The sequence below is a fragment of the Hippopotamus amphibius genome, chromosome 2, assembly GCF_030028045.1.
Source record: "Hippopotamus amphibius kiboko isolate mHipAmp2 chromosome 2, mHipAmp2.hap2, whole genome shotgun sequence".
Taxonomy (NCBI): domain Eukaryota; kingdom Metazoa; phylum Chordata; class Mammalia; order Artiodactyla; family Hippopotamidae; genus Hippopotamus; species Hippopotamus amphibius.
Window position 1 is genome coordinate 54,511,852 of NC_080187.1, and position 26,012 is coordinate 54,537,863.

Below are 26,012 nucleotides of genomic sequence, written 5' to 3' on the forward strand. Positions count from 1 at the left end.
TTAATAACCATTTGGATTGTTTCCACTTTGGGACTATTATTATTGTGTGGACGTAGGTTTTTATTTCTGATTTCTCCATGTTTTCATTTCTTTTTCTTGCATGATTGCACTGGCTAGAACCTCCAATACAATATTGACTAAAGTGGTGCAAGCAGTGGTTGCCAGTCTTTTTGCCCTTCCCAGTCTTAGGGAGAAAGCATTCAGTCTTTCACCATGAATATGATGTGAGCTGTAGGTTTTTCATAGTTGCCCTTTATTAAGCTGAGGATGTTCCCTTCTATCCCTTGTTGACCATTTTTATCATGAATGGGTCTTGGATTTTATCAAATTCTTTTCCTTTGTTTATCAAGATGATCGTATGTTTTTTGTCACTTATTATGTTAATATAGTATATTACCTTAGTTGAATTTTAAATATTAAATCAATCTTGCATTCCAGGCATAGTTGCAACTTCATCATGATGTAAAACCCTTTGTAGATGTTGGTGGATTCAGTTTGCTGATATTTTGTTGAGGATTTTTGCATATATATTCATGAAAGAAATTGGTCTGTAGTTTTCTTACGATGTCTCTGTCTGTCTTTCATATCAGTAATACTGATCTCATAGGATGAGTTGGGAAATGTTCTCTTCTCCTCTATATTCCAAAAGAGTATGTGTGAAGGATTGGTATTATTTCTTCTTTAAATGTTTGATAAAATTCATCAGTGAAGCCATCTGGGCCTGGGCTTCTCTGGGAAGATTTTTAATTGACTAAGTCAATTTCTTTACCTGCTGTAAGTCTCTTCAGATTTTCTATTTGTGCATTACATTTTTTTAAAATTATAATAAAATACACAAACATAAAATTTACTATTTTAACCATATTTAAGTGTACCGTTCAGTGACATTAAGTGCATTCATATTGTTGTGCAGCTATCACCACCATCCATTTCCAGACATCACTTAGCATAACATCTTCAAGGTTCATCCATGTTGTAGCCTGAGTCAGAATTTCCTTCCTTTTTAGGGCTAATATTCTGTTCTATACACATATTTTTTTATCCATTCATCTGTCAATAGGCACTTGGGTTGTTTCCACTTTTTGATTGCTGTGAATAAAGCTGCTGTAAACATGAGTGTACAAATATCTGTTCAAGTCTCTGCTTTCAGATCTTTTTGGTATATACCTAGAAGTTGAATTGCTGGATCATACAGTAATTCTAAGTTTAACTTTCTGAGGTACCAATATACTGTTTTCCGTTTTTTCCATTCCCACCAGCAATGCACAGGAGTTCTGATTTCTCCACATCTTCACCACCTGCCAACACTTGTCATTTACTCTGTTTAGATAATAGCCATCATAATGGATGTGAAATAGTATCTCAGTATGGTTTTGATTTATATTTCCCTAATGATTAGTGATATTGAGCATCTCTTTGTATTTTTTTAAATAGGTAATACGTGTACATTGTTAATTAAAAAACAAAGCAAAATTGTACACAAGTTAAAAAAAAAAAATGAAAAAATCCCCTACCGCCTTTATCTTCCTCCCCAAGAGCAATCTCAGTTATCAGTTTCTTGTAGATCCTTCAGAGATATTCTGTGGAAATAAACACATGTATAATTACATCGCTTTTTTGTTTTTTGCGTAAATGATGAGCTACTGCCCACACTAGCTTTGCATATTCCTTTTTCTTTTCTAAGTTAAAAATGCATCTTAGAGGTCATTTCATGTCAATATTTAGAACAGCTTCATTTTATAAAACACTGCGTATCCATACCTAATGAGTCTGCATTTAATAAGATCCTAGGTGATTTGTTTTCATGATATTTTCGTTCTCAACAATGAAATAGTTTCAATACTCCTTTCAAAATATATATTTTCTAATATTTCTAACGGACACTTTGTCTTTTCATTGTCTGTAGGAGGAGTTTAGAATCATGAGTATTAGGCTGGAAGGTAGAGTTACACTTCACCTACATACATCCCTCCCAACTATTGAATATCATTTATGTTACTTAAAGTTTAGGGCATAGTTTTTGTTGCTTATATAATACATAATGTGAATAGTGTCAACACATCTCAAAAATATGTTGAAACAATTGCTAGAAGAAAACCAGTTGCACAGTGTTTTGTTGTTTAGTTACACCGTGGTTTATCTAACCAAACCTTCCTCTGTGAGCATTAGGTTGTTCCCAGTCTTTTGTGATTAGAAATCATGTCACATAGATAATCTCTTTTGTTAGTATCTTTGGAAGTGTATCTGTAGGATACATTTCAAAGGGCGTATGCATTTTTATTTTATTGCCAAAATGCCCCCAAAGTGATTTAGCAGATTACATTCTTGCCAGCAGCATATCCCAACTCACCACTACAATGTTATCATCAAGCTGTCTTATTTTTCTCTCCCTGGCAAGCGGAAAAAATGGTAAGTCATTATACTTTTTTATCTTATTTTTTCTCTCATTATATATAAGACATGCAACATCCTTTTATGTGTTTTAAAAAGCATCATATTTCCATTTCCTTTTCATCTCTCTTCTCCCCCACTTGATAAATTAATACTACACTGCTACACTATTTTAACTTCTGTAGCTCTAGATTGTATTTTAATATCTTGTGTATTTGTTCCCACTCATTGTTCTTTACTTCAGAATTTTCCAGACTTCTCTCATTTATTTTTCATGTACAATTCAGAATTATTAGTTTCCAATAAAACCCTGTTCATATTTTGCTTGGAATCAGGTTAAATTTACAAAATTTAAGGAGAGAATTGACTTATTTCTTTCAACATATCTTTGAGTCTATTTAAGAACAAGAAATGTCTTTTCCATTATCTAAACCTTTTTCTAAACATATCTTTTTGGTTGCTACTGTAATTGGAATCTTCTCCTACATTGTTTACTTCTAAGAAGGTTATTTCTTTTTTGCGTTCTCTATCCAGGCTTTTGTTGAATTTTCTTATTTTATTTTATTTTTTTGGCACACGGGCTTAGTTGCTCCGTGGCATGTGGGATCTTCCTGGAGCTAGGATCGAACCCGTGACCTCTGCATTGGCAGGCGGATTCTTAACCACTGCGCCACCTAGGAAGCTGAATTTTCTTATTTTAATATCTAGTAGTTTTTCCATTTAACTGTCTTAGGTTTTCAGGTGTATAACTTGGCAGATAATTTTTTTAACCTCATCCCCCCCCCACCCCACCCCACCCCCGCGGTGCAATTACATTGGCTTATATTTCCAAGATAGTTTGGAATAGGAGTGGTGGTGGTAAGCATCTCTGTTGTATTTCTGATGTGAGTGGGCATGCTGCTTGAACTCAACGTGTCACTGTTCTATTGACTTCTGGCTTGAAATTTTTGTGTATTTTGATTTACATAGTATAGCTGTTTTCTTGCTCCAAACTTTTCTAGTCACTAAAAAATAGTGAGATTGTTTCATATAACCCAACAGTAAGTTATTTTCTAAGGGCAGGATCTATTTGTGTTGTATTGTTTGTTCTGGGCAGTTAATTATATCTGGCAAGCCATTTCCAGACTTTTGAGAAAACAATGGTTTTTATAACTTAAAGTCTTAGGTGGTGCATAGCAGACTTGTAGAAGTAAAAGGCTTCTATGACCTTAAAAGAAAATTGCAAGGTTTCCTTGGAAAACAGAACAGCCAGAAATAGTTTCTCTCTCTATACTTAAGAGACAGGCCTGATAAAGGCAAGAAATGTAAACAAATCGTCTGTTAAAATAAACATAATTACCACACCAAAAGAACTCTGTAGAAACAAAAAGGGGTTCAGAGCCCTAGGCAGTGGCTTATTTATTTTAAGCTGTATTTGATTCAAGCTATATAGATCCAATAGGAAGAAACTGTTGATGAACAACTAACTATGTGATAGTTACAACTAACAGATAAGAGAAGCCGAATCAAAAATCTATTTGTTTGGCTATACAATCCAATGAGTGTTATTAAATACCTATCTTGTACAAAACCTCCTCGGTGCTGTGGGGCAAGCTAAGGATGAGTAAGACGTAGACCTTACCTCTCAGTAACTCACTATTCAACAAACCATAGATAAGTGTACTGTGTGTACTATTTATATATGTGACTGAGGGTATGTGATTTTAGTGATAGCCTGTGATAAAAGCAATAGTGAGGCATGTAAAATTAGGATTATAAAAGATGAATTCCAACCAGGGAATCAAAATTTCCCAGAGAAGTAAAATTTGAGCTGGCTTTGAAAAGTACCTTGGCTGACAAATACCTCGGAGGAGGAACATGATGGTCTCAATTCTAGGTAAATGGAACAGTTAAATTTAGAAGGATTTGGATTATATTCATAGTTCTTACCCCCCCCCCCCAAAAAAAACAGTAATAATAATAGTAGGAGTGAGAGGAAACTTTGAGAGGTGATGGATATGTTTATAAACTTGATGGTGGTGATGGTTTCATGGCTGTATACTTATCTCTAAACTCAGCAAGTTATTTACATTAGATACATACATCTTTTCACATGTCAGTCATACCTCAATAGAGTGGTTTAAAAAAAGATTTGGAAGTGAGGTGTTCAGTTTTCCCAATAATGTGCGTATGCACTTTATATTTTTTTTGCTCTGTAGCAGTGTGTACAAAAATGGGCACATTTCTGTCCTCTCACATTCTCCTACTTCATTACTTTAGAATATCGAATATCAACATTTTTATTATATGTGCATTATTAATATCTGAAAGATTTATATGTGTGATTGGAGCTCTAGCTCACTGCAGTTGGGGCCAGGGACGAACTTGCTGAGTGTATTAGGAACTCAAGTTAGAAAGGTAGATTGAAGCCACAGTGGTGGACTTTGAGTACAAGACTTAGTGGTTTGAGAAGTAACAGAATAAGGGTTTTTTTTAAGAAAAAGTTTCAGGGAAGTTTAAGAATTTTTAAACACCTAGAGCCTTTAAATTCATCCCTTCAGAAACCTAGGACAAAGGAGTTAGAAGAACTGTATTTTACACACTTAAAACTTTGGATTGTGAAATCAAAAAGTATGATTCATTGCAGTTACAGAAAATAGTTTTAAAAGTGAAATATAATCAAAACAAGAAGCATTAGGGAGCTTAGCAAATGCATCAAAGTAAATCAAAGTCAAAATTACCTACTTAGGACAAGATTTTTCTAAGCACCTTGCAAGAACCTCATAAATAGTAACTGAGTTCATAAATGCATCAGGAAGTGAAAGGGATCCAGAGAGTCAGTGGGACCAGTTATTGGGCACCATGTAAGAAGAGACAGGAAAAAAAGAACAGAGACCCTCATTGATTCCTTGATTTATTGGGGCAGGGGGAAGGGGCATTCCTGCAGAACTGATAAATGCACGCAATATTCTTGGTCACATCAACAGGATGAATAGAGAGAAATCACCAGAAAGTGTGATGCTGTCCTCAGGATATTTTTTATATAAAATTTTCAGACAGTAAAACTGGCATGAATTTCAAGTATACATACACTTGGATGAATTTTTTTCTAGGTATGCATTTGAATGTGTTCTCTTTCATGTCTGGCTTCTGTAACTCAACATTTTGTTGACCTGAAAGTTTTGAAGGATGAAATTGTTGACTTGTTGGTTAAGCTGTGTCACCGGCTGTAAATAGCAACTTGGTAGACGACTGGCAAAGTGCCTTTGGGATTACCATCTCCTTGTAGTGTTCTTGAGGGCACCCTGAGATATTCAGCCTGGCAAAACCTATTTCTGGGCTAGGCAAGCTGCTGCCATTCAGTGGGAAATGTCGGCTGAGACAACATAGTTTCTTTTGAAAACAAGTCCCTCCGACTAAACTATCAGAGTTTTTCAGAGGGACGAAATAAAACTTGTTTCTTTAGTTCACTGGAACTTTTAGAATGCTTTTCTTAAAATAAAATAGTTCTATTATAGAACCAATACATACTCATAAGTTTTTTTCTGAATATAATTGAAAGATATAAAGAAGAAATCAAAAATCACCTGTAATCTCACCACCTAGAGTAAATCACTGTAACATTTTGGTATATAATCTCCTATGGTGAATGTGGGCGTTGATATCCTTCAGTCCCTCTAAGGCTGTAAATCTGTTAGGATCAGATTCAGCTCTGAGTGATAAGAAGCCTGAAGTAACCATGGCTTAAACAGTTTAGATGTTTGTTTCTCTCTTACAAAGGAAGTTCCCGGGGTAAAGAGCCCAGGTCTGTGATCGTTAGAGACCCAGGCTCTCCTGCTAGCTTGCTGCCCTCCCATCCTCAATATGTTGGGTTACTGTTTGAGATCCAGTGTGACTTTACCATCTCAGGCCATTAGATCCTTTTTTCTAGTCAGCAGACAGGAGGACGGGGCAAGGAAAGGCATGCCCCTTCCCTTCCCTTTGATTGTTTCTCAGAGTTGCACACACACTTTGATATATTCTTCTTGGCCAGAATTTAGTTTCATGACTGCATTTACTTGCAAGAGAGAGTGGGAAATCTCTATTCCAGGTGGCCGTAATTCCAGCTGAAATTTGGGGTTCTCCTCTCAAAGGGCAAAGGGGAATACAGATAATGAGACAACTGTTTCTGTTACAAGCCTTTCCATTTTGAATGTAAGCTCATTTTGAATCTTTTTATAGTATTGTATGGATTTATTCTACTGTTGAACATTTTGATTTCCATTCCCTACTATCCTACACAGTGCTGAAGAGAACATAGTTTTATTTACATTTTTTGCACCCATCTGGGTGTTTGCTTAGTGTCAATTCCTTAAGTAAAATTGCTATATATGCACATTTGAAATTTTGATTCAGTATTGCTCTTCAGATGCTCTTTCATTTTCAACCATCAAGAGTAAATGAGAGTTTCCTTTTCCCCACATCCTCATGATCAGTTTCTTTATCCTCTGCTACTGTGCAGACAGAGCATTGTCTCTCAGCGTAGTTTTATTTTGTACTTGTATTACTTGTAAAAGGTTGAACATCTTTACTCCCCCCCTTATATTCATTTTAGAATTACCTGTTTGTGTTTTTTGCTCATTTTCCTATTGAAATCATTTTCTTACTCATTTGTTAGAGTTCTTTATAGATTAAGGATATCATTTCTTTGTCTTGATTTTATAAATTTTTTTCCAGTGTATCTTTTGCCTTATTCATAGTAGTTTCTGCCATATCAAAGTTTTTAGTATAACTAATCAAAAGTATCATTTTCCTCTAGGATCATAGCTTTAAGATGGTGCTTTAAAAGTCTTTTCCTACCCCAATATTATATCAAATATTTCTCTAAAATAAATATTTCCCTATCCATGCAAAGATTTTCCAAGAAGTATTTTATCATAGACCACAACAAACTGAAAATTAAAATCAAACTGGTTCCTCCAGTAAGGGTGGGTCTCCTGCTGCTATTTCTATAGGTCAGTACTACATAATTAGTTGAAAAAACAAAAGCTGCCTCTTTGTTCTCTTCCAAGGACCCAGATGGTAGAGGCAAATGAAAGCTCTCTGTTTTACTGACCCCTGACATGTTACTGGTATGACTAGTAAGAAATTTGGGGGTTCAGAAGCCTTTTTAGACACCCCCCCCCCCGAAAAAAATACATTGCTGATAGCCTGGTTTTTGTTCCCAGTGTAAATAAATGCATGTGAAGAACCCAGTATGAAGTGCTCAATAAATGGTAGCTGTTGTTTGAAAATTATTGACTTAAAGTCTGTTTGTAAGTTCATTTCTTTGAAAATCTTAAGTGACTAAAAGGGGTATATGAGCTGTCTCCCCTGATTCACGCAGAAGCACAGTCACTCAAAGGTAGTGTTAGGTATACCCTTCTCTGTACTGATATGCGTTGTATTGGGCATCTTCCTTCTAAATGAAACAGTCTTGGCAACGTTGAAAGTCTTTTCCATTAGGTAACACCCCTTCCCGGTTATCTACACAAGTGCTGCAGGGAACTCCCTGGTAACGGTGATGTCTCTGATCTCTCCCTCCTGGTTGACTGATGTCCAGATTTGTCTGGATCTTGAACCTTGAACCAATGCATTTATCTGTGGCTTGAGGGGGAATAAGTGTGCAACATTTTTAACATGCCTAGAAAAAACTCCTAGCTTCTTCTTGAATTAATATTAGACTAACAAGTGTCCTTGTTGATGCTGATCCTATTAGCTACTTACAAGTTTTACCATTTTGTTAATTCTTTTTCTTCCTTCTTGCTCATTGTCACTGCTGCAGATTTGCAGCTATTTGTATAAATTACATTGTCCTTAAATTGCCTGTGCTGTTAAATAATTCATCCCATAAATGATACTTATCAATTCTATTCCTCTTTCTCCTTTTGAAATTATCTTTACCTTTATCTATCATAGTCATATGTTGCTTTTTACTAGCACTTTTATCACCCTTACTGCTCTTGTTCTTATAGGACATATTTGGTTGATAATGTTCATTAAACACCTGAAAACCAATCACAAACCAAACATTATAGAACAAAAGCAAAAAAACAGTGCATAGGTCAATCATATATGACCTTTAACACAATTTCTTTTCGGTGGTGGTGGGGCACAGCTTTTACTCTGCAGGATAGATGTATTCAGTTTCTATGAAAGGTTAGGTTTAGAGGAGTGCTTATTACTTTCTTATTATCATTAAACTATTTCTACCCTTGTCTCTATCTCTCATATTCTTTATTTCTTTTACTCCAAATACTGTTATCTCTTTCTTCTCAACCTCTTTTAAAACTTTGTTGCCAACAGAAACCTCTGATAATTGCTCTTTATTCTGAAAATGAAAGAGTTTCTCTGACTTCAAAAAAAAAAAAAGTTAATGTTTTTAAAAAGAAGTAGTCAGGCGTACCGAAGTATCTGAAGTAGAAAGTGAAAGTTCCCATATGGTCAACCACCCACGCGCCACCCCTGTAACCAGTTTTACCAGTTTTACCATTTTGGTATATATGTGCTTCCAATCTTTTTTTTTTCCTAACTAAAAAAATTATGTTAATTGACATAAAGAGGTTATATACATAATTCTCTGAACTTTTTTTTTTTTTACCAACTATACTTTTCAACATTTTTTAAAGTTCTGTTGCCAGACAGCCAGCAATGTTTATTCCCAAGCCACCCCCTATTTTCCCTCCCTCACCTTTAATATTTACTGTCAACACTCCCACCCTTCCTGAGCTTTTGTTGGGGGGAGGCGGGAGTTGCTTTTTATGACCACTCTCTGCTGCTTTACTCATTTTCATGGAAAGCCAAGTCAGAGGACAGGATAAGCAAGAGGGAGCAGCCATACATGTCAGTTACCCAGCTGTGGGTGATATTTAGTGACGCTCCAACCAGAGACTGGCTTCTTTGTGTTCACCATGCGTGCTAGAGATTTGCTGCTCAAGTGGAAAATTATCCCTCTATTTTATCCAGCTGTGTAGTTAGCTTGACAGTGAGTGTGATTGGCACCTTTAACAGCTCTCCTGCAAGAAAGAATCAAGAGACAGAGTGGAAGAAAGTGAAAGATTACCAAAGAAAATTGAAATGTACTTCTAGAAATCTCTGAGTATTGGAGGGCCTGGACCAAAATTCTTAGCAGGGGTAATAGTTCCATATTAGGCAGATTTGGCTCAGTGCAAGCCGGTTTAACTCAGGATACTGTGGTATCAGGCAGGGATTCTCCACAGAGTGTGCTTTTCCTTTCCCTGCTACACTAAGAATCTTCTTATACACCCTGTTAGGGCATGGCATGTCTCTTAGTGAGCTTCAGTTATTGATGGCAGTAAATGTGTATGCTCAGGTGTATAGGTGCAGAGAAGAGTTCACAAGCCTTGGAAGAGCTTTGTTCCTCATTTTTAAAAAAGGTATTTGGACTAGATTATTTTAGAAATTATATAATTTCTTATTTGCATAGAGTTAGTTGTAAAAGAACACAGTGTCATTGACACGTCTTGATGGTTATATAAAAGACCAAGGAGTTTTGGTTGATCCAGTGAAATGATAGAATAATGAGAGATGACATTTTTGTGTTAAAAGGGAGCTTAGAAATAATCTAGTTGGGACTTCCCTGGCAGTCACTTTCAGTGCAGGGGGCATGGGTTCTATCCCTGGTCGGGAACTAAGGTCCCGAATGTCCCATGGTGCAGCCAAAAAAAAAAAAGAAAGAAAGAAAGAAAGAATCTAGTCAAGTCTCTTCATATGAAGAAATTTGAGGCCCAAAGATTTAGGGATTTGTTGAATTAGTACTAATTTAGAGGCAAAGTTAGAACTAATGCTTTATCCCTAGGTTAAATGAGATGTTGGATGCTATGGTGTACATCACAGCAGTAAAATCTGGCTCTGGTTTATTTAAGTTAAAAATAAATTTTCACTTTGGAAAACAGTTTGGTAGTTTCTTAAAAGGTTATACATGTTATAGCCTAGCAATTCCACTCTTAAATATTTACCCAAGGGAAATGAAATTGTATGCCGCTACAAAAATCTGCACATGAATGTTTATGGCAGCTTTATTCACAGCTGTCAAAAACTGAAGACAACAACCCAAATATCCATCCGCTTGTGGATATTATCAATAAACCTATGGTACATCCATACAGTGGAATACTTCTTAGCAATAAAAAGAGTGGGCTATTGATATATGCAACAACAGGGATGACTCTCCAAAGCATTATACTGGTAGCATTCGAGATTTCCATTTGCTCTGCATCCTTGCCAGCACTTGTCTGACACAGTCTTTAATTCTGACCCTTCCCGTAAGAGTGTATTTCTCTAAGGACCCATGTTTAGCATCTCTTCATTTGCCATCCATATGTCTTCTTCATTGAATGACACCTCACGTATTTTACCATTTTTATTGCACTGTTTGTGCTATTGTTGAGTTGTAAGAATTTTTTTTATAAAACATAAAAATATTTTATTAATGTGAATTTGTTTTCTAAGTTAAAAATCATTATATTTATGTATCATAAAATCAATCAATGAGGAAAAATGAGGCTCTTCTGATAAACACAAAAATCTGAAATCAAGGATCAGGAAACTACATTCTTGCATTAACATTCAATTTATTTTTTATTTTGGCTGGAGTTGTAAGAATTCTTTTCAGCTTTCTGTTTTCAAGTTCTTTATCAGATACATGTTTTACAAATATTTTCTCCCAATCTCTGAGTTAGCTTTCATGTTCTTATGGGTGCCTTTTGAAGAAGTTTTAAATTTTGATTAAGTCCAAATTATAGGTTTTCTCTTATGGTTCTTGCTCTTGTTCTAATCTAAGAAATCTTTGTGTAACTTTCCCTCTCTTTTTCTAGAATTGCCCTATCCTATACAGTATCCACCAGTTGCATGTGGCTGAACAATTTAAATTTAAACAATTTAAAATTATTTTATTTTAGTTAACTAAACTTTAAATTAAAAGCTGACACTTGATTCAGTTATTGAGGAAATTTTAAGTATGTTCAGAAGATCTAACTAAAACCAGATTAAGAGAAAAACTTAATAATGAGTTTATCATGGGACTTCCTTGGTGGTTCAGTGGTTGACTCCACGATCCCAGTGTAGGGGGCCCAGGTTCGATCCCTGGTCAGGGAACTAGACCCCACATGCCCCAACTAAGAGCCAGAATGCCACAAGTAAAAGATCCTGCATGCCGCAACAAAAGATCCCTCATGCCACAAAGAAGATCCCACATGCAGCAACTAAGACCTGGCGCGAAGAAGGAAAGGAGGGAGGGAAGGAAGAAGGAACGAAGGAAAAATAATAAATAAATGTTTAAAAAAAAAAGTCAATTCACTTCCCCCACTTTAACAAGTCAATTTTTTTTTAATGACTTTATCATTAGGAAACACCACATTTTTAAAACGTTGAAATATACTGGTGTACAACTTCTCAGGGATATGGAAATGACTGTGTCAGCAGTCTTAATGAACTGTTTGAATGCTCTCCCTTCTTGGTCTATTCCAAGCTGTCTGTCTTAGAAGTAACCTAGCAGGGCTAGGTAGTGGTACAACAGGAAAACAATATTGAGGGAGAAGTTAGGAAAGATGACTAGAAAAAACTGTAGTCACTTTTATTGCTAAGATTCTTGGATTTTTTTTTTCTATCCAACTATCCTATTCATATTAAATCTGTTGCTCTTAATATAATACACTATTATAGTTTTTCTTATTTCTGATATATTAGTGGAATGATTTAAGAGAAAGTATTAGAAATTTGTATTTGTTAAAGTGCAAAATCAGTTCGTTATTAACTGTGTGACCTTGGGTCTTAACAATCAAGTTGGTATTGATAGTATTTACTTCATTCAGTTTTGGGGAAAGAGCTAATTAAGTATTGAATAGAAAATATTTGTCGATAATTCTTATTGTTAGTGAAGGTAATTCATACAATGATATTTTCAATTCCTCCTCCTTTCTAAGCAAGGGTCTACTTTATTTTTAGAATTCCCTTTCAAGTGTCAGCTTTGAAATGTATTTTTATGAATATGTATATTTTATAAATATAACTATCATTAATATAACATTTCTGGTAATTAGATAATTACCAATATCATTTGAAAATTTTCTCATAAAATTAAAAGACCTTGCTGAATCTTGTTAGAGGAGTGTTTTGCCAAACTTCATAAGACTGGAAAGCTTCAAGGAGTTTATTAAAGTTACTAACGTAATCTCAAAAATTTAGACAAAATCTAGGCGTTATTTTTGTTTCTTTCCTTCCTCCGAGGCAATATCTCGTTGAATCATGAGGTAGTATTCTCACTTTATGCCATTTCCATTGCCATGTCAGTAGTTGTAAGTGTTGTTCACTTTGCCTCAGGATGAATATAATATCAAAATGAAAATCATGAACAGTTATCACTACTGGTTTCTTGAAGATTAACAAGTATACCTAGCGAATGCTGTACTAATACTCAAATATTTATCCATTAAGATTTCTTAGATTTTTTTTGTGTGTGCCGTGAGACTTTTGTCGTAAGGAAAAGGGCACTACATATTTTGACAATAGTAGGAAAGATATAGTTACATAATTCTAATGTCTGTGCAAGTGTCTGATAACAATACAGAAAAGACACTCTTGGCCTCATTACTAAAATTAAATAGGTGTGGACTTCCTAGGTGGCACAGTGGTAAACAGTCCGCCTGCCAGTGCAGGGGACATGGGTTCAAGCCCTGCCCTGGGAAGGTTCCACATGTCACGGAGCAGCTAAGCCCGTGTGCCACAACTATTGAGCCTGCATTCTAGAGCCCGTGAGCCACAACTACTGAGCCCATGTGCCACACCTATTGAAGCTCACGCGCCTAGGGCCCGTGCTCCACAATAAAAGAAGCCACTGCAGTGAGGAACCTGTGCACCACAATGAAGAGTAGCCCCCACTTACAGCAACTAGAGAAAGCCCGTGTGCAGCAATGAAGACCCAATGCAGCCAATAAATAAATAAAATAAATAAATACATTTATAAAAAAAATTAAATAGGTGTTAATAGTTTGCCTTTTTTTTTTTTTTAAGATCAGATCTCCTTCCTCCCCTCCCCACTTTTGACATAAGTTGTATCTAAAGCTAAGGTATCCAACGTTCACTTTTCCTCCCTCTCCAGAGGTTACTACTTTCCTCAAGTTGACGTGTGTCATACCCATGTGTGCTTTTATTAGTTTAGTATATGTTAAAGTGTGTATATCGTCAGTATTATTAGGTGTTGCCAAATTATCCTTCAGAGTGATTGTACCAATTTATATTCCATTTTGACTGCATTCTTTCCAATGAATGGTATCGTTAGTCAAATTTTAGCCTATCTAAATTGTCTTATATAGCCTATCAATTATTCTTCTTTTGCATGTCCTTGATTTTAGTGATACTGGAATCAAGGACAGTATCTTCATACTTTATTTTTTGACCACTCTTGTTTCCCCATTTCTATTGGGGTTTTTTTGTTGTTTTATTTTTTCTTTTTGGCTGCACTGCACAGTATGTGGAACTTCCCCAACCAGGGATTGAATCCGTGCTAGCTGCAGTGGAAGTGCAGAGTCTCAACCACTGGACCACCAGGGAAGTCCGTTTCTGTTGGGTTTTAAAATCTTTTTATGGTTGTTGATTTGTATGATCTTTTTATACTGAGTAGGTTACCAATGTTTTTTTGAATGACATATAGTGGAAATATCTTCTCTCAATCTCTGGCTTGTGTTTTCACTCTGTTGATGGTGTTTTTTGAAGGTTTTCAAAGTACCATAGTCAAATATATGAATCTTTGTCTTACAAGAAATTTTCCACTATCCCAGAGTGATAAGGTATTACCCTCTTTTTTATTTTTCACTACAAGTTGTAAAGTTTTTGTCTTTATATCTTAAGTATTTAAGTCATCTGGAATTAATTTTTTTGCGTGGTGTGAAGTAATTTTTTCTGAATGGCTTACAAACTTTCCCATATATTGATAATGCCACTTTTATCAAATGTCAAACTCCTAGACATGTGTGTGCCTCTTTTCTTGACTGTTTATTCCTTTTCCATTGGTCCATTAGCTATCTTAGTGCAACATCCTACTGTTAATTACATTGGAGCAAGTTGTAATATCAGAAATTTTAAATCCTCTTTAATCATTGTTCTTTAATATTTTTTAGCCTACCATAGTTCTTGACTCTTTCATATGATTCTTAATTTCCATAAAAAGTAGATTAGTGAGAACTGATTTTTTTTAAGTAAAGATTTATTTTAAGGAATTGGCTCACTTCACATAAAATGTAAGAACCTTCCAAGGCCTCCCTCCCATTCTATGGTCTCACACATTTTATTTTTATACATGTTATAAATTCCACAATACGTTGTTACCATTTTTCCTTTAGACAATTATGTTTTTAAACAATTTTTAAAAGAAAAGTAGCTTTTTCTTTTCTAATGTTTGTCTTTTGCCTGTTTCCTAATTAGATTATTTGTTTTTTAAATGTTGACCTTTTTTTAAAATTTTTATTGGGGTATAGTTGTTTTACAATGTTGTATTTCTACTGTACATCAAAGTGAATCAGCCATATGTAAACATATATCCCCTCTTTTTTGGATTTTCTTCCCATTTAGGTCACCTCAACATCACTAATTATTAGAGAAAAGTAGCTTTTTATATTTACATTTATTTTCACCATTTCCAGAGTTCTTCACTTTTTTGAATAGAGTTTGTGTATTATAATATTCCTTCTTCCTAAAGAACTTCCTTAACAGTTTTCTAACACAGTCTGCTGGCAATGAGTTCTCTTACCTTTTTTTGTCTCATAGTCTTTTTTTTTTTTCCAGCTAAGTTTCCTTTTTTACCTTTATTTCTTCCAGTTTTAATGAGATATAATTTGACATACTGCACTGTATAAGTTTAAGGTGTACAGTATAATTGTTTAACTTACATATATCACAAGATGATGACCACAATAAATTTAGTGAACACCCATCGTCTCATATAGGTATGAGAGTAAAGAAATAGAAAAAAAAATTTTTCCTTGTGATGAGAACTTTTAGGATTTACTCTCTTCTCAACTTTCATATATAACATACAACAGTGTTAATTATATTTATCATGTTCTACATTATATTCCTAGTAGTTATTTATCTTATAACTGAAATTTTGTACCTTTTGACCACCTTCATCAAATTCCTCCTCTCCCTATCCCCCACCCCCACCTCTGGTAACCACAGATTTAATCTCTTTTTCTATGAGTTAGTTTGTTTTTGAAGTATAATTGACCTGTAACTATTAGTTCCCATTACACAGCATAGTGATTCGGTATTTCTGTATATTTCAAAATGATCACCATGATAAGTCTAGTACCATCTGTCACTATACAAAGATATTACATAATTATTGATTATATTCCCCACACTGTACATTTCAAACCCATGACTCATTAATTTTGCATCTGGAAGTTTGAACTTCTTAATCTCCGTAACCTACTTATTTCTAGTTTTTATAACAGTTTACTTTTCTTTCCAATTAACATTATTTTTAAGGAGAGTTTTATAAATTTTTTAATGTTTTTATAAGATTTTACATTTCTTTTTTCACTTTTACAAGACATTTAATTTTTTGCCATGTGAATGATATTCTCATTTTAATTCTTATTACTTTTAGTGATCATTCATTGCTGGCATGTAAGAACTCAATTAATTTTGGTACATTGATTTTTTTTATATCCATCAATCTTGATGAAGTCTCCTATTAGTTGTAATAGGTTTTCTTTAGAATGTCTTCTAATCATATGATCTGTGACATTTTTATTTCTCCACTTCTTATCATTTCATCTTTTATTTTTCTTGTCTTATTGCATTATATGTCATTTCCAGTATAGTACTGAATTAAGCAGTCATAGTGGGTATCCTTTTGTTCTTGATATTCAGGGAACTGTTCTCATGCTTCATTGTTAACTATGATGTAGGGTTTGGTTAGCAACCCTTTATCAAATTAAAGAACTATTCATCTATTTATAGTTTGGTAAGAGTTTTTGCCTTTGAATTGATGTTGAGTTTTTTTTTTAATAAATTTATTTATTTTTTTTTATTTATTTATTTTATTAGCTGTGTTGGGTCTCCTTTTGCTGTGCGTGGGCTTTCTTTAGTTGCGGCAAGTGGGGGCTACTCTTCGTTGTGGTGCACGGGCTCCTCATTGCCGTGGCTTCTCTTGTTGCAGAGCATGGGCTCTAGGCGCGTGGGCTTCAGTAGTTGCAGCACATGGGCTCAATAGTTGTGACTTACAGGCTCTAAAGCACAGGCTCAGTAGATGTGGCACATGGGCTTAGTTGCTCCGCGGCATGTGGGATCTTCTTGGAGCAGGGATCAAACCCATGTCCTCTGCATTGGCAGGCGGATTCTTAACCACTGCGCCACCTAGGAAGCCCCGATGTTGAGTTTTTTAAATAAATTTTTGGAATCTTTTGAGATTTGTTTTTCCCTGTATTCATTTATGTGTGAATTAGACTGATCAGTTTTCTAATGTTGTTCCAGGAAGCAAAAGCATTACATAAAACTCAGTTTGCTAGAAGTATGTTTTTAATGTTGTATTTGAATCAGAAAGAACCAAAGTCTTTTCCACTGCCAGAGAGAAAAGAAAACTGAACCTCTTCTCTCTGCTCACAGATCTCCACAGTGAATATATGAGTTGGTTAAATGGAAAAAGGAGAAAAAGAGGGGAAAAAGTGGTGACATCATTTACAACTTATTTTGTTAACAGTGTTACCTATAAAAAAGTTCCTTTATGGTGTGTACAGTTCTCCCAAACAAGATTAAAGAGCTGTTGGCATTAACTCAGTGCCTAACAGTTGTAAGGTGGTTTCAGCAGTAAAACTACTTTACAGCAAGAGAATCTTACACTTTTTTTTTTTTTTTGGATGAAAGGGAAAACCCAACAGAAGAAAATTACTGTTTATGATGGATTGCAGCCATATTTAATAATTTAATCTTTTCTTTACCTTATAATAGCCAGCTAACTAATTTTCTTTGTTCACTAGCTTATAAATTCAGTTTATATTCTTATCAACTCAAAAGTATTGCCTTTTAGAGCACATCATCTCTGCAAATTGTTTTCAGTCTCTGACAATTCCTTCCCCTCTGTGTAGCATAGCATGCTGTGGTGGTGAAGTGTACTCTCTCTGGATCTCATTCTCCTGGGTTCAAGTCCTAGCACAGCCTTTACAACTTTGAGACCTCTTAATTTATGTGCTTCATTTTCTTCATCTGTAAAATGGGAATATAGTTCCCACCTCATAGCATTCCTGGGAGGAAGGAGTTAAATGTAAAGTTCTTGCATAGTGCCTGACATTTAATAAATACCATATCATAATAACTATATTATAATTATTTTAAATACGACTAGGAAAGAGGAGAACATATGTGATGTTTTAGTCCATGGCTCTTTCTGCAAAAGACCGACTTACATGTTTCTCAAAGCCAATTTACTAAAATTGAATTTGCCAAGTGATGAAATTGCCAAGTTTACCGAATGTACTAATTTGCCAAATTCTTTTTTTTTTTAATTGAGATAGTTGATTTGCCAAACTCTTGTGTTGTTGTTTGGGTTTTTTTTTTTTTTTTTTTTTTTTTGAATGAAATTTACAGTAATTCATACTGCTTTTGAAGATTTCTGTGAGGCTAGATTGGCTGGTTGTCATTTTGTGTTCATAGCAGCATTTTAAGTGTTAGATTTGCTGAAACCTGAGGTCATAATGTGAGTCTTCTTAGTAATAGTTGTAATATTCAGAAACGCATTTCAACATCAGTAACCAGAAACCCCCAAGGGCTATGTACCTCAGTGAAATGAGTACTAGAAAAATACAATTTGCTTGCTCAAGAGGTCAATAAGGAAGGTTGTCTGTGCGAGGAGCTTGGGCCAGTGCTTAGAGAGTGCTGGAAGTCTGATTTGTATGCTCCCCTATAAGTACGAACATTCAAGCTGAGAAATCAACTTAAAGATTGATCTCAGGGGCTTCCCTGATAGCACAGTGGTTAAGAATCCACCTGCCAATGTAGGGGACACAGGTATGAGCCCTGGTCCAGGAAGATCCCACCTGCCACAGAGCAACTAAGCCCGTGCGCCACAACTACTGAGCCTGTCTTCCAGAACCTGAGAGCAACAACTACTGAGCCTATGCTCCACAACTGCTGAAGCCCGCACACATGTAGAGCCCCTGCTCTGCAACAAGAGAAACCACCGCAATGAGAAGCCTGCGCAGCACAATGAGAAGTAGACCCCACTCTCCACAACTACAGAAAGCCTGCATGCAGCAACCAAGACCCAACACAGCCAATAAATAAAAATAATTAATTAAAAAAAATTTTTTAATAAAATAAAAAAAAAGATTGATCTCAGGATGGTGATATTTCTTGAGGACCTGTCTCAACCCATTCTACATAGAATTCCCACAGATATAGTCCCACCAAAGATGGACTCACCATCCAAAATTTTAAAATAACAGTAATGAAATCCACCGTGAGTTAAAATCAGTAAACATAATAAGACTCCCAAGAACTTTAGGCAATTGTACAATCTGATGGAGATTCTAAAATTAAAATGTTAAAATGATCAAAGACATATATGAAGATATCAAACCTGTGAAAAGAACAAGATGCTATTTTTTTAAAAATGAGAACTTCTAGAAATGAAAAGCAGTTATTGAAAAGATGAGTTAAATAGCAGACTTGACACCAATAAGAAGGAATTACAAATTAAGATAGAGCTGAGGAAGGTATCCAAATGCTCTGTCCAGAGCTAAAAAAGCAACATCTGAAAGGATAATTTAGTTACAGAGACCAAGAGTAAAATGAAACATTACAGCAAATATTTAATAGGCATTCCACTAGTAGAAACTATGTAGAAAATAGGCATTCCACTAGTAGAAACTAGGAGGAGAGATAGTATTCAAAATGATAATGACTGACAGTGTGTTTCACAGTTGTCAAAGATGAGTCGTTATATGTTAGAAGAATAATCTCCCACCCCCTAAAAAAAAATCATATCAATGTACATCTTAATGAAAGATCAAAATATCAATGGCAAAGAGATTTTAATAGCAACCTATAAGGGATTACCAGTTAGACTGGCAGCAGATTTCTCATCAGCAGTAATAGATGCCAGAAGACAGTTGGATTCATATTTTTACTGTTCTAAGGTAACTTGCTACCATATAATTCCACCACCATCACTGTTGAGGAGTAAAGTCAAAATTAAGAAATTTGCAGACTAATAATGACTAAGAGTTTACCTTTTGAACACCATTTGAAGGAAGCAGACTGAAGGATATATTTCAGGAAGAAGGGAATTGAACCCAGAAGGGAGAAATGGGTACAAGAAGAATTGGTGAACAAAGAATTGGTTAAAATGGTGGTGAATAATCATTAACTGTGAAAAATAGTGTAAAATAATTCATTGGCTCTACAATACTATTGTTAGGACATATCTTTCTTTTATTTACATAGCACTTAGGGAAAAAGCAACACCGAGGATTAAACCATGACAAATTGCTTTACTGATGGTGTTGATCAGACATTAATCTGTTCCACAGACTTCTCTTTCCTTTTAAATTACTTTTATTTAGTCCAAGGAATTTGGCGGTTGCCTTCATGTGCATTGCTTCAAATGTGGTAGGGAATCCTTTTGTACATATCTTGATTATGGACCATAGCAAAGCTTCGTCAATTTGTAAATACCTTCCATAGTAGAAAAAAGTCAATAACAACTAAAACTCAAGCACTAAAGAAATAACAGTATACCAGTGTTATTGAGAAATGCAGAGGTAACTAGAAGAAATAGTTGTAAGAGTCAAAAGTAGTTGCCTCTCAAATTTGATTTTTTTTTTCTTTTTTTTTGGCTGTGTTGGGTCTTTGTTGCTGCGTGTGGGCTTTCTCTAGTTGTGGGAGATGGGGGCTACTCTTCCTTGCAGTGTGGTGGCTTCTCTTGTTGCAGAGCACAGGCTCTAGGTACGCAGGCTCAGTAGTTGTGGCACTCGGGCTCAGTAGTTGTGGCACAAGCATTTAGTTGCTCCGTGGCATGTGGGAGCTTCCTGACCAGGGATCAAACCCATGTCCCCTGCTTTGGCAGGCAGATTCTTAACAACTGTGCCACTAGGGATGTCTAGTGATTCATTTTTAACTGAGTGTGTGTATGTATAAAATTTCATTTAAAAAAACACAAGACTGATTTACTGAAGGAAAAATTAATATAGCTATATTATTTAGAAATAAATCTAGAAATAGATTTTAAGACAAAGCATTACATAATGGTAAACTATTCATTGGTAATAATCCTGACCATTATGTACCTTGCAATGTAGCCTCAAGATGTATAAAGCAAAATATGACAGAATTACAAAAAAAAATGACAAGTTCTTCTCTCCTAAGACTCAAGTTAGGTAAGGATATAGGAGATTTAGATAAGATAATAAACTTGATCTGCTCTGTATACAATTAGGTTATATATTTCCAATTTTTTTGCATACTAGATCTTTTGCAAAAATCAGCTATTCACAGTGTACAGAGTTACAAAGCAAGTTTCAGCAAATATCAAAAGAGTATGTATAAAATCTGTTCCCTGCCCACAAGAAAATCAGAAATCAGTAACCAAAAGATAACCATTACCACCTTTATATTTGGAAATTAAACCAAACACACACACATTCACAACACACAATTCTTTGTAGCTCAAAGTAGAAATCACAATGGAAATTACATTGTATTTAGAAATGGATAAATTGAAAACACAATGTAAACTTGTAAAATGCATCCAGAGCATCACTTAGAGGGGTCTCAATAGCCTGAATGCATATTTTATTCAGCTACACATCCAGCTGCAAAAAATTTAAAAATATAACAGATAAAACTTGAAATAGAACAATAAAACTGAGAGCTGAAATTAAATAGAAATTGAAAAGCAAAGATATAGTTATGTTAATAATAATTGACTAGTTGGTTTTGAACTAAAGGAATAACACATTTTAAACTGTAAAGGAAGAAAAAATTAATAAAAGAGAAAAGAGTGCATTGCCCCTGGCTCAGAGAGTTATTATATAGTAAAAAAGGCAGCATTCCCTAAATGCATAGATTAAATGTAGGCTCCATTTACATCCTTGAAGAAACTTTTTTTTAAAATTGAAGTCTAGTCATTCTAGCTTATTTTCAAATATGACAAAGTAAAAACTTTACAGCATTGAGGGTGAAAATGAAAAACAAAAACAAGACCAGTGCACAAAATAGGGATTTCAGAAATATATTCAAACTATTATAGGACTCAGAGGTGTTAAAAACCAAGGATAAGTTAAAGGTGAAAGGAGTTACCTTTAATGAATTTTGCAAGGGCATTTAGGAAAATGGACTCATGTTTTTGTCCCAGTTGTGGATAAGAGATCAATTTAGGACTATTTACGAAAACAGTATTTTCAGAGATCAGATTGGTTTGTCAACATAATAGCTATTCTGCAGAAGTGTGTCAACATCAGAAGGAAAGCAACAAAGAGGAAGGCAGAATGTGGATAGTTTTTAAATCTGAGTAATGGTAGTTTATTGTACTAATTTTGCTTACTTGTATGTTTTGAAATTTTCCACAATAAAACTTTTTTAAATGAAAGTAAGAGAATGAGAAATATATGTTCTAAGTATAACTGATAGAAAAATTTTACCAAAAAAATGTGAATAATACTTATATATGTTAAGCATATATAAGTTCCAAAACCAGATTCCATTTATTCAGTGGTAAAAAGAGATCAACTGGCACATGAGGAAATACAGATAGTAAATTATTACACAGAAAAATCTGCAGCTTTGTTATTAAGTAGAAATAAAATTAACATGAAAACATTGCTATGTGCATATTAAGCTAAAAAAAATTGTAAAACTTTATGTTAGTTACAGTATTCTCTTCTGTACTCAGTAGTAACTGTATCTTCCTGGAGGGAAAACTAGCAATAGAAAAATATTTGTAAAATTTGTTCATTCACTTTACCTAGTTTTATGGGGTACATAGATGTCTGAAACATTAGTGAATGCCACATAGAATTTCTTCTCTAAAATGCTGTAAATTTAGGTGCCCCTGCCCCCCCAAAAAAATTTTAGGTGGCTACTTCAGCCCCTTAATGATTCAATAACCATAGCAACGATGAGCGCATACTGTATGTCAGGTTCTGTATCTATTCATTTAGTCCTGGAAACTTTAGGAGGGTAGTAGCTTCTGTTCCTGCATCTTACAGATAAGGCTACTCAATCTTTGCAAAGTTAAGTAACTTTCCCAAAAATCACACATTTAATAATGAACGCAACCAGGATTTGAGCCCAGGCAGTCTTACTTCAAACTCCCTGCTTTAAATCATTTCTTCAAAATGCCTCTCAATATTAAATCATTTATCAAATAGTTGATTTCCTGTTTAGGGCCATTTAATTGCTCCTAGTTAGCTATTACTAACATGTACTAACGTTATAGCTGCATTTTGGAGTAGATTCTAGATGGTTTTGACCGTAATGCTGATGGGAATAAGTAGTGAAACAGATCTTCTGCTATATTACTGATGACATTGTAAATAGGCACAGCCTTTTTTGGAAAGCATTTTGGCAGCATATTTCAAGAGACATAAAATGCTCACACTTTTTGACCTAGTTAATGCCATTTCTGGGAATCTGCTAAAGAAATAGTTCAATATGGAGAAGGCCTTGAGCACTGAAGTTATTACCACAGCCATATTTGTAATAGCGCAACTGAAAGCAACCCTAAATGTTCAACAGTAAGAGGATGATTAAACAGGTGATGGTGTACTTACTTAGGCAACTAATCAAGATGAAGTGCGATGCAACATAGACAAAGAAAACACAGCCATAAGTCTTAAAAGCAGCATACGGAGCAGTATGTGCACTAAAATTATAACTTTTACAGATATGAAAAAAGACAGGGACTATAAAAATGCTTGTAGTAGTATTTTTCTTTCTGGTATTTTTCAAATTTTCTGTCATATTTATTTCTAATTATAAAATTAAAATCACACAATTACTTAATGTTTTTGTGTATTGGTCTCATAACCCTCACTAGGTGCTTGGTGATTGTAGGCAGCATATTAGAAACGTGCAAAGAGCACCACTGGAGCCAGGGAAACTTTGGGAACTTTGCCAGGTGCCTCATTTACTGGTGACAGTTACTCTGTGTCTCAGCAGACTGAGTTGACTTACAGAGTGAGCAGTGCAATTTGGGAAGCACGGGTGGGATCTTTGGAGTCAGGAGATCTTGCTGTGAGTCTTTGGCTCTCTCTACTCAGACAAGCCCCTCAAAGTGTGTAAAGCTCAGGTTCCTGATCTATAAAAGTGGGACTAGTGAGATCAAGGTCTGGCACTCTTTTAGAAGACGCTCTGCAAATGTTTCTTCCATTCAGTTATGGCCCTCGTAAAGTGTTCCTCACCTTTCTTTATCCTTGGGCGACAGAAGCAAATGTAAAGTCTTTTGGCTAACTTCTTTTGCCTGAAATCTTTTGAGCAGCAGCTTTTACATGTCCATCTTCTGTCTTCTGCTGTAGCTTCTTATCCATGATTTAAGGATGAAGATAAAAAACATTTTGTCATTCAGTATGGCTGGCTAAATTTTCGGTTTTGTTTTAATCATATATTTTTTTCTGATTATAAAAGTATGGTAAATGCTCATTGTCAAATTTGGAAAATGCAGAAAGCTGAAAGAAGAAAATTACATCATAATCTTTCCACCCAGAAATAACCATTATATACATTTCATTTCTTTTCTTTTTAGGTTTTTGTGAATATCTGATTTTTTTCTTTATAAAGGAGAAATATAGGAAAGTCCTCTGTTATGTTTGGGGCAGGTTTAACAGGATGCTTTGTATCTTGTTGAGATAGTTTTCCTTTAACAAATATGTAATTCTTAGATAAGGATAAAGACCAAGCTAGCAATAGGGAACTAGATGGAGAAGGGAGGGATTGGGATTCCTCTGCCTTGATTAGTAGGAAAATTTTTCTCGTAGTTGTGATAGCTATCAAAGAATGAATTTAGGTAAAGTATAATTACCCAAATCATGCTTCCTGGACTTTTTAGTACTTTTTTGTTACTGTTTTCATTATAAGTAACCCTGTACCCTTTCAGGCCATGAGTTATGAATTATGGATTGAAAAATATAATTATCTTACACAAACTTGGAATAAAGGTGGTCCAGTGGGTAGGGCTCCACGCTTCCACTGCAGGGGGCACAGTTTCGATCCCTGGTCAGGGAACTAAGATCCTACAAGCCACGCAACGGCAGCCAAAAATAAAAGGAGCTTGCAAAATACCCACAATTTCTTGGCGCTCAGCCTCATCAGTTTTAGAACTTGCAGTTTTAAAAACTCATCAATTCCTGTAATGTCTTCTGGAGAAAAGTAGGAAATTTATCCAGCGACAGAACTAACAGAGCAACAAATGCCTGTGAAGACTTAGCCTGAGCTATGGTGGCCATGTTTGGGCAAGCACTGATGTCACGTTACCCTGACTTGTGCTTAAATCAGAAAGAATATGTCTGTCAAGAGATGAAGACCATTGATCCCTCTATTTTCAGGGCTTTGCTGTTCAAGGGAGGCTTCTACAGAATGACTTTAAAAGTGGGAGAAAAGTTCTTTTCCCTCTTCTTTCATTTATTTTCTTTAGAGCAGCAGTCAAATTATGAAAGGTGACACAGGGTCCATCCCATGCAAATAATTTTCAGTGTGGCGTATCTGTCATCCCCACTCCATTGAGGGTGACATGAGGGATGTTTGAGGTCAGCGTGTTGGTTTGCCTCATCACTCTCCTTCGAATACACCTTTGTGGCTCGTGCCCCTTTGAATCCTGAGGTCTGCTGCCACAGGTTAGTGGCTCTTGATTGGTTGGAAATGGGTGTCCCTCAGTCCTGCTTAGCATCTGCATGTCAGGGAAGTCACTTGTCGTTTGGAGTCATTTCTTCTGACAAGGCTGAGCCATCACCCCCTTACTGATACTTGTTTGTTAACCCCTCCCAAGCATTTCCTCTTGGAGGAAAGTTACCTGACTTATTTACAGAGAAGAAAACCTAACCTGTAACACAGTTTGAGGTTCCAGCTTAGAATTTAATTGACTTTACACAGTACTTAGGTATGACGGGATGGCGGGAACTTGGAAGTGTCGTGTGAGAGTGGAGCAGAAAACTACAGCCTGGAAACCTGCTATTTGGAATAACGTTGGCGTCTCCAAAACTCTGCTTGCCTGAGATGTAAATTGGTACCCTGTGAAGAACTGGGTATGATCTGAGATTTTTGAGGATGCTGAATGCTAGGGGAAGTGGTATCCAGCGCTGTAGAAGGGAGGAAGCCGTATAGAAAGTTAACTGAATTTACCCAAGTGTTCTAATGAGAGAAGATGATCAGCTTTATTTAATTCACTGTAGCTTTTAGGCTTTTTCTGTAACTGATTATTGATGAAAGTGATTTTTTTTTTTTCTTCAGTATTGCCTGTCAGGGCACCCAACCTTACCATGCAATGTGCTCAAATTCAAATCAACTACCATTATGTTGGACTGTGGACTGGACATGACTTCCACCCTCAATTTCCTTCCTTTGCCACTTGTTCAAAGGTATGTGCTAATGCATCCAAGACAGAATGAGCTTTG

At 35.4% G+C, this 26,012-nt stretch overlaps 1 protein-coding gene across 3 annotated transcripts in view; it reads left to right on the forward strand.

Moving 5' to 3' along the window:
• Positions 1-26,012, forward strand: part of INTS9 (integrator complex subunit 9) — a 107,430-nt gene that overhangs the window by 7,993 nt on the left and 73,425 nt on the right. For 2 of the 3 annotated variants that reach the window (XM_057723359.1, XM_057723355.1), the window contains exon 2: positions 25,849-25,976. The exons of the other annotated variant lie outside the window; for it this stretch is intronic. In XM_057723359.1, coding sequence (XP_057579342.1) covers positions 25,849-25,976 — 128 coding nt within the window. The remainder of the gene's footprint in view (positions 1-25,848; positions 25,977-26,012) is intronic. 3 annotated transcript variants of the gene reach the window in all.